Here is a 9,882-nt window from a genome sequence, read left to right on the forward strand (position 1 = left end):
TGTTATGATCCCGTGTTCTCCAACATTATGTGTACACTCTGCGAACTTTTTGTTGCCAAGCTGGGCTACACCATTCCCGTAAGCGATGGAACTCACTATTTTCTTTCGGACCGAATGAATTAAACTGATGCGACAGATTGGTCCTTTGCCGGCCCCTGTTTTATGTTGATGATCGGCGGGGACCGATGACAGGCTTGTCGCACTTGTGCCAAGAGTGTCGTCTTGTTGATCGCACGCAAGTGTTTTATTGCATCATGAGTCATACTTTGCATTTTTATTCCCTGGCCATGCTAATCAACCATCCGTCTCTTGGAACAATTATTCGCATAGAAAAATATGTTTGTTGTTGAAAAGAATTAAATTACAGCAAATCTCTATCGAGTACGCTATACTCGATGTACGCCAATTCGCTTTACGCTAATGTTTCAAAGTTTTAGTATAATATTTATTCACAATACTGCCAAAAATGGCTAAAGTCTGAATCTTTGCCTCCCCCCCCCCCCACCCCCCCACTCACGGAAACTCATTTTTGCAGGTGAGTTACCTTAAATGTAGGTAAAAGTTAAGCAAAAATGTGAGAAATAGTTGTAACAATTATTTATAATAATAAATAAATATTAAATAAATAATAAATAAATAATAAATGAATAAATACTTCCAATAAAAAGTGTGAAAAATATACCCTTTTGGGTAACTCAGTTGCAAAAATGAGTATCCGTGATTGGGGGGGGGGGGGCATCTATTCAGACTTTAGCCCCAAAAATTATACTTTTCATATTAGTCTAAAATAACCATAAATGAATTACAAAAGTATGTTTAACAGCACACATAAACATGAACAATACCCATATATATACAAAATGTAATGTACTTTTTATTTGTCCCGAGAAAATAGATGTACGCTAAAAAGTTCGATCCCAAATGCTGGCGTACTGCGGAGATTTGCTTTTTAAATATTTTGTTTCTTTTTTACCACTATGGAATTATTTCATTCGCCCACTGTGCATTTTCCTATGAACAATGTGAATGTAAAATAATCGGGTTGCACGGCCGTGTATCATGTTTACAAGGAGATGTAAATTTTCCATATCAATACAAAATATTGCCATGTTTTCGGATTTTTCCTTTAATTAAGTGAAATGAAGCAAACGATGCCTTAAAAAAAACTGCTGAGAAAGATATTTGCAAGGCAACGCCGAACGATTTTATTGCTTTTCGCCCGAACCGGTTAGCCCAAAATGGCGTCCTCGTTTTCGCCCGTGTATATGTTTTCCATTTACTTGGCTTGGTGGAACAAAACAAGCCTATGATTTGTTTTTCTACACTTTATTTTATTTATTTTTTATTTATTTATATATTTTACATCAATATTCAACGACGTGTGTTAAATAAATGTGCGTTTGTTTATATTAAAATGCGTCGCACATGCTAGCTCGATTTCGCCCGACACGGCAGCTGTCAAATGTTGTCCCGAAAAGTCGATCAAACAAAGCGTGTCTGGTATGCGTGTGTTTGTGTTCGAGCATGACCTGAAGGGCCTTTGCTTTTCTTTCCCATAATACGTCATTTCGGGACTGGTTCGCACATATCGTGTACAGTGCGCCTGGTTATTTTTTGTGGATTCTATTTTTTAAGCTTATATTTTTCTACCATTTTACTAACACAATGAGTTACAAACACAAGGGAAAGGATCGGGATCACGAGAGCAGCAAATCGCGCAACAATGTCGCAGGGTTAAGCAAAGGACGCGACAAAGAGCGTGAGCGGAAAAGGTAAGGCCCAACCCGTCCGGAAGGCGTCTTGTGTTTCGGGGTGATAGTTTCCATGTGTCTGCACTCCACTGCTTGATTCTTGCATATTATACGGTTAAGCGCACCGAAAATCCCAACCCTATGTAACCGCGATAGAACAACACGTTTCTGTAAATGTAACACGTTTCTCCGTACCTCTCTTCCCACAAACTGTGCAGTGAAACGGAAGGCAAGGAGCGTTACTCGGAAAAAGGCAGCTATAGTACGAAGGAACGGCATCGTAGCCGGAGCCGGGAGCGTAGCAGCGAACGGCGGGAGGGTCGACGCAGCAGCAAGGATCGGCACGGTTCCGGCAAACATAGCCGGACGCGTGACGACAGCCGGGAGCGTGACCATCGCAGACGGGAGCATCGTGAACGACGCAGCCGTAGCCGCAGCCGCGACCGGAAGCATCGCAGCAGCGGCGGAGGTAGTTCCAGCAATGGTGTGGGTGGAAGCAGCGGAAGCCGGGATGATCGGGACCACAGGCATCGGTCACGCGAACACATGGACGACACGCGCCGTGCGGCCGACGGCAGCGGGCGCATGGACAGCCCGGAAAACTATGAGTACAAGAGCATGGAGTTTACGCAGAACGTTTTATCGACGATGCTGCTCACGGCAGCGACCGCGAGTGATTTTGCTAAATTACTAAACAGTTATAACCAACAGCAGCAGATACAGGCCCAGCAGCAGCAAATCCAAACGCAGCAGGCACTGTTCGAGCAGCACAACGAAAACAGCTGCTCCTCGATCGGATCGAAGGGTGAGTGTGAATGGTGGTGGGGTAAAACGCCAGCAACAGAACACTCATGGCACAATCTTGCCCGGTACCTCTAGGTGAAAACGGAACCGGACCGCAGGCGATATGCAATGGCAACAGTAGCGGTGGCGAGGGCGGTGAATCATCGCGCCGACGCAAGAAAAAGTCACGCTGGGCCGGTAGTGATCACGACAAAACGTTCATTCCCGGCATGCCCACGGTATTGCCATCGACGCTCACACCCGACCAGCAGGAAGCATATTTAGGTCGGTACACACATATCTTAAAAGCGGCCAGGATGCTAATTTTGAACGTTTTCGCTTTCCAATTTTAGTGCAACTCCAAATCGAGGAAATAAGCCGCAAGCTTCGTACCGGTGATCTCATGATACCGCAAAATCCGGAAGAAAGGTTAGATTTCCTAATGGCAATTAATGTGATTTACCTTACACCCTACAGCCTTTTTTTTCATCTTACCTACATATAAACCTCTCAAAGCGCACAGCAATAGTAAGGAGGCGTTTCCAAAGAAAAAAAAAAGGACTCTATCGTCGCAGATCGAATCGGGCGACTCATTCTTGCGTTAGGATTTTTCGAAATCTTCAAATTCGAGCTATATCCCCTTTCGCTTTAACCACTTGTTATGCTCCAACTCGTGTTCGTACGTTACGCGTTGCTTCTTCATACCTCTGTTAACGAGCTTCCAGTGTGAAGCGTTTGTTTAATTGCTCCCAAGCAGTAGTAGCAGCAAACTATGGATGATTTTTTTCTCTCCTAACAATCAAACGTTGCTTATTCTGTACAGAGTTGTTGATGCTTTAAACCACTAGTCTCTTCGCGGTTAGTATCATCTTACCCCCAAACCGATAACCATTCCACAGGCAAGAGAAAATCGTAATGAGCGTGTTTTCGGATAGCATTTAGTATCTGCTTTCGCCTTGAGAGGAACCAAAACAAAAGAATTTTTAATGTGAATTCTACCTTTAAGCACACTAAATCACACTGTGCTGTGATAAAAAAAAACCTAAAACAAAAACGAAACACAAAAGACCATGGCGCTGCTGATCGTCCCACACCAACCCATAATCTCCACCACGCTGTGAAGCGAAACACACAGTAAGTGGATCGACTGCCGCTCTGCCCTTGCGAACTTAGCGAAGCACCGTACGGCGAAGAACTTCGCTCCGTGATCCACTTCGCGAAACACCGATCCGTGATCCACCGCCGCCAGACAGTTTTATTGCAAAGGGAAAGCCGAGGGGTGGGTGGGTTGGCGAACAAAGAAAAAACACACACACTCACACATCTTAATCTCTAGGCTTCCCCAGGATAATGAAAACCAGGCGTCTCCTTTTTGTGAGGAAGAGATGGCATACTCGGAAAGCTAGCGATCGTCAATCGTCGTGCAATGATGGTGTGCGGCCGTGTGTGTGTGTGTGTGTACATTTGTATGACTCCTAGGGACTTGTTCCGTCAGATGAAGCGCAGCCAGCAGTATATTTATAACGTAGATTTTAAAAGGATTACATTAACATATTCCTTTTTTTCTTTCTCTTTTCTAATGCAACAAACTTTTCACCCCCTTTTTTAAAAGACCAGGCATCATGAATAATTCTAATTACTTTTACAGTAACAGCATCTAATTAATTATACGTTTTTTTTAAGGCAATGGTGTCGTTAAACAGCTCACACGTGTTTTTTTCTTTTTCTAAAGAAGCAATAATCTACCGTTTGTCTTATTTGTTTTATTCCTCCGATCCTTCTCGCATACGTAGAGACGCTGTTTCATAAGGCGATTCGGTGTGTCTGTGTGTTGCCCATATGCGTGTCGGTCTGTGAGAGAGAGAGCGTAGCGTATGTGAACAGTAAACTGCTATAGTGAGTGTGTTTACTAGAAACTATTTCCTACACATGCGAATATAGATGTGTAAAAAACACGTACACACAGAAACAAACGCGAATGTAAGAATGAGGTTTACACCTGTACAGTATTATTAACAAATCATTCATTTTTTCTCTAAGGACATAGGATTGCCCCACGCGCCACGAGTGTGGGTGTAGGTGTTGTTGGGGAGATGTATTGGTGTGTGCGTGAATGTGTATGAGTCACACACACACAACAAGGGAGACATCCTCTTCCACCACCACACAGCTGGTGTGTGTGTGTGTGTGGGTGTGCTAAGCGGCAGCAAAATCTCGATCCCTATTAATCGTATCTCTGCTCTACTTGTTTCTCCTATAATAACGATCAACTTTCAGTTTTCCCGTGACACGCCACGGCGGAACGGTACCGGTACCACCACCAACACGTTGTGCAACCTCTTATCGAGACAACCGCTTAACGATAATAATAAGTTTTCTCTCTCTCTCTCTCTTTCTCTCTATTTACGTGTCCGTTCGAGAACAAAAAAAAAACTAAAGTGCTTGTCTCTGTCCTGTTATTTTGGGGGTCTTGCTGCTGCTTTTCTAGCGAGCCTTCCCAGACCAGATCGTTTAGCAGCCATTTAACCATTGGCAGTGTGAAATAACCGTTTGCGTTCTTTGTTCTTGTACCGCTTTTCTTCGCTTTCGCACCGTACAGGTCTCCGTCGCCAGAACCGATTTACAGTAGCGATGGTAAGCGTTTGAACACGCGCGAGTTCCGCACGCGCAAGAAGCTGGAGGAACAGCGCCATCAGCTGATCCAGCGGATGCAGTCACTGAATCCCGACTTTAAGCCTCCCTCTGACTACAAGTAAGTGTTCTTTGGTTTTCGAAAGCAACATCGCGATGGGTCACTCCAATAATCGTAAGCGCTAGACAATTTTGGTACAGCACTGTGCGTTATGCATTATGGCAGTACACGGATTTCTGCATCTTCCTACTTCTTCTACCTTGGCCTAACGACCTCTTAGATCAAGCCTGCCATTTCTGGCTTACTAGACTTATTGATAACCCCGTAGCTGGATAGTCAGTCCTCACTACGGGGGAACTGTCTGTATCCTTAGCAAACAGAGCTGTACAGTGCGGTACCAAAGATATACTAATGGAGCATAGATTCCCGGATTTTGTTTTAACATATCATCCGTATAGATACCATTGTAATGAATTTCCTTCTCCCGAACAGGCCGCCAGTGATTCGCGTTAGCGACAAGGTGCTCATCCCGCAGGAAGAGTATCCGGACATAAACTTCGTCGGGCTGCTGATCGGCCCGCGCGGCAACACGCTGAAAGCGATGGAGAAGGATACCGGCGCGAAGATTATAATCCGTGGCAAGGGTTCGGTGAAGGAGGGTAAGGTCGGGCGTAAGGATGGGCAACCGTTGCCGGGTGAGGATGAACCGCTGCACGCGTTCATCACCGCCAGCAACCCGGAAGCGGTGAAAAAGGCAGTCGATCGCATCAAGGACGTTATCCGGCAGGGTATCGAGGTGCCGGAGGGTCATAACGATCTGCGCCGGATGCAGCTGCGCGAGCTGGCCCAGCTGAACGGTACGCTGCGCGAAACGGATGGGCCACGTTGTAACAATTGTGGATCGAACGAGCACAAGAGCTGGCTCTGTCCGGATAAACCGAACATTACGAACAACATTGTCTGCTCAGCGTGCGGCGGCACTGGGCATATTGCGCGCGATTGCCGTAGCAAGCGGCCCGGGCATGGGGGACCACCGTCGGCTGGTGGTGGAGGCAGTGCGGCGACGAAGATCGATGAGGAGTATATGAGCCTGATGGCGGAGCTTGGAGAAGCGCCACCGCCGCAGGAAAACAATCACGGCCATGGGCATGGTGGTGAGCGCGGTTCGGGCAATGGTGGTGGTTCGCGCGGTTATTACAATCTGTTCGAACCACGATCCGCACCACGTCCTCTGATGGCCACACCGCACCATCCGCCCTCGCTCATGGGTAACTCGCTGCAATCGTCAAACGCTGGCGCTGGCAACAGTTCACATACCGGTAGCGGTAGTGGTGGTGGTGGTGGTGGTGGTGGTGGTGGTAGTGGTAGTGGCGGTGATGGAGGTGGTGGTAGTGGTGCAGCGGGTGGTAGCAATGGTAGTGGCAGCGGTAACGGCCACATGTGGCCACCACTGCTACCCATGCCACCCATTCCACCATCGTTGCCGACTCCCCCGCCGCCTCCACCATCCGTTCCGTCCTTGATGCAGTGGACACCGCCACAGCCACCGTTGCCACCGGCCGGCGACTCGATGGTTCCGGCACCGAGCCACCATTCATATAGTGGCGGGGTCGGTTCGCTCGGCTCGATGGGCATGGGCGGATGGGGCAAGAGTTGGGGTGGCATGCCGAAGGGATTGGTACCGACGCCACCCGGACCGGCACCACCACCACCCCCATCCATATCGGGCATGCCATCACACATTTTGGCACCGCCACCGCCACCACCGCCCTCGTAATAGCAAACCATCATACTAATCGACTTTTCCTCCAGCGAAACCCGCGTATCCTCCCCAGGGAGTCATCCAAATGCAATCACGATCTATATACAGTGATGGACGTGCTTTGTGACTAAACTTTTTCTATTCATATTTGATGATAACGTTCGTTTTGTGAAACGGAACCCTTTTTTCCCGTCGCAGGGAAGGTGTAAAATTATTAACAATTCTTATAACTTTTTTTTCAAATCTCCCACATCATGCACACTGTTGCATAAATTGTATTGAAATTGTGCGTAATTCATATAGAACACAGAAAAAAAAACGAAAAACCAAATTAGGTCAGCACCAAGCAAATGCAAAAGCATTACCACTTTTACAACAAGTACAGTAACATCTATTTTATATTCTCCTTTTTCCTTTAACGATTAAACCAATAATGTTCCATAGTTTGTCCATAGGCAAGCAGGCGGGTCACGTCCGTTTTGTGTGGTTTACTTTGGCGTGGGAAATATTTCATTGAACTATTGTCTTAATCGTACTTGGGGAAACAATTTATAATAAAATATCTTAGAACGAGTTAGCCGAGCGTACAACACAAAAATGGACCGGAGTAGGCTGCGCAAGCCGTGTGTGTGCCATCACAGAAAACGACCACACCTGCTCCTCGACGATTCGAGGTTCAAGACATCGAGGAACTCCGTACGCTACTACACACACACACTCACCATAAGGATTCTTTTCCAGTCTTACTCTCCTAGCGTGTATAGCATATGTGTGTAGGTGCGTGATTTATGTTTACTCGTTTTACTTGCTTAAGTGTATCTCTATCACCCATGTATGGTGCCGGCGTGGACCCGTTCCGAGTGTGTATGTGTGTCCAGCAGTGAAGTAACACTTGTAATTCTTAGTCCCATGTAGGACGGTGTGTGTGTGTGTGTGTGAGATGGTGACTCTTATGATTATACACACGCACATACATCAAGACAGCTAAAATGTAATCGTTTCTTCAATCCTTTATTGCTAACGTTAAATAATTTTTGTTTTCTTTCCCCACCCTCTCTCTCTCTCACTCTTTCTCTTTGTATCTATATGTGCAGTGTGTATACATGATTAGTAGCAGCGCTTAACGTTTAATTTTTTGCTTTCGTGTTTTTCTCTAACGAATCATTATGCGCAGGTTTTAAAAAAAGTGCCCGAGAGTGTGAGGGGAGGAGTAAGAAGGGGGCAAGTAATTGTATGGGGAGTTTGGGGCGGCGGTGAAACGTGAGAATATTCATCTGCTTCCTTGAGGCGTGCATGCAACACATTAATGTAACACTAAACTGAAATACTTTTCCCCCAGGATAATTATATTAATAATAATAAATCAACATTTTAGGGCAGCCAATTTTGCCAGATACAGTGTGCATTTTGTGTGTGTGTGCGTATGCGTGAAAGAGTTTTATTTTAGCCGTTTGCAAAGATGACCAAAATGATCTGTTTGTACGGGAAACAGTGCAAGACATTAATATAAGTGCAGTGTTTTTTTTTTTTTAAATACTGCATTAGCTTCCAATAGTATGGTAGTATTAAGCAGTTGAATAGACTGCATTAACGTATACATAAAAAAGTGTACTAATTATGGCTCACAAATGCTCAACCGATTCTAATGGGAGTTCTGTTCAACTCGGTGGAAGAATTAGTTGGATACGATCATCCGTATCGTATCGTTGGGAGTTTTCTTTTTCCGATAACTCCAAAAATATCCCTATGATCCTGGTTCGGCTCGAAGGCCAAACTCCTACCGAGATCCTGGTTTGGATGAAGGTTCGGATCTAATAATTTTGAGTTTGACGATCACCAACAGCAGTTAAACCTCGCATTTAAAACTTACAGTTGCAGTTTATGACATCATGACTTAGACTACCTTCTGCGGCGGATCTCTGTCAATATCTGTGTAAGTAAAACTTAACAGAACACAAAAAATGGAAAAACCACCCAATAGATACAGATAATAGAGACTAGAACCAACGATCATCAGACTGATTACTGATATGTGAACGGTGCCGCAACAGAATGTAGCTACAAACAACCAAGCAATCAACCGCAATCAACCAAGTATATCCGGTATAATGAGCCGCCCTAGCCATGGCTGTGCTGCAAACATACTGCTTTGATCATGGCTTCTTCCAATCAACTATTAACGCTGTACATTTAAAACATGTTACAAAAAAGACAAAGGTCCATTTGGATGATGGACGATGGTGGATCAATGGGACACAACGCATTCGCTTCAAAAATCGTTAAATATCTTCATTTGTTTAAATATGAAGCTGTGTACATTTATATATGTCCACTCAAAGTTAATCTTTGAAACTCAACTTGATAGCTTTTAAATAAATTTATATATTTATATTAATATATTGGGTGAATGCGCTGACATATCCCCAAACCCGATTAGTAGATAACAGCAGCCAAGTGTGAGCAATTTGAAGATACTCACTCTTGATGCTCTGCTCTACCATTCCAATAAATCTCAACTATAATGGCAGATTGCCAAATTTGTCCAGAATTTGATGATCCTTGATTGCAAAATTAATTTATTCAGACACTGTTTTTTTTTATACATTTTAGAGATTTTTGGATTGTTAAGTGATGATCCCGAAAAGAAAAGTACGCGTCCTTATTAAAAGATTCTTTTTAAAGTATAAAAAATATGCATGATAGGATTTTCGTTCAATTATTTTTAGTTTAAATTTCCCCGAATTAAAGCGAGGGAAGTGTGTCCAGGCGTTACAATGCGTTACAAGTAAGACTGTGCTTAAAGCTACTGTACTCACTGTATGAGATGAATGATCGTATAGAGATAGTAAAACAGATCGCTTAGTTACCGTTTCTGCACGTAACACTTCTTGTGGTACGGTATCCCTCAAGGACATCCTGTGGCAAGAGTTCCCACAGTCAACTCCACTCACGAA

The 9,882-nt window shown here is 44.6% G+C and overlaps 1 protein-coding gene across 1 annotated transcript; it reads left to right on the top strand.

Moving 5' to 3' along the window:
- Nucleotides 1-1,489: 1,489 nt before the first annotated feature.
- Nucleotides 1,490-8,331, top strand: LOC118509373 (splicing factor 1). The gene is made up of 6 exons (XM_036049914.1): nucleotides 1,490-1,772; nucleotides 1,970-2,556; nucleotides 2,631-2,819; nucleotides 2,888-2,963; nucleotides 5,134-5,286; nucleotides 5,659-8,331. The coding sequence occupies exons 1-6, from the start codon at nucleotides 1,666-1,668 to the stop codon at nucleotides 6,941-6,943; spliced, it is 2,397 nt and encodes a 798-aa protein (XP_035905807.1). The 5' UTR covers nucleotides 1,490-1,665; the 3' UTR covers nucleotides 6,944-8,331.
- Nucleotides 8,332-9,882: the final 1,551 nt, after the last annotated feature.

The sequence above is a fragment of the Anopheles stephensi genome, chromosome X (assembly GCF_013141755.1).
Source record: "Anopheles stephensi strain Indian chromosome X, UCI_ANSTEP_V1.0, whole genome shotgun sequence".
Classification (NCBI taxonomy): Eukaryota; Metazoa; Arthropoda; class Insecta; order Diptera; family Culicidae; genus Anopheles; species Anopheles stephensi.

Excerpts from the sequence above, each read along its gene's own strand:
- LOC118509373 (XM_036049914.1), top strand. The coding sequence starts at position 1,666 with ATGAGTTACAAACACAAGGGAAAGGATCGGGATCACGAGAGCAGCAAA. Across the intron at positions 1,773-1,969 it reads AAAGAGCGTGAGCGGAAAAG|TGAAACGGAAGGCAAGGAGC; the intron begins GTAAGGCCCAAC and ends CAAACTGTGCAG. Across the intron at positions 2,557-2,630 it reads CTCCTCGATCGGATCGAAGG|GTGAAAACGGAACCGGACCG; the intron begins GTGAGTGTGAAT and ends CGGTACCTCTAG.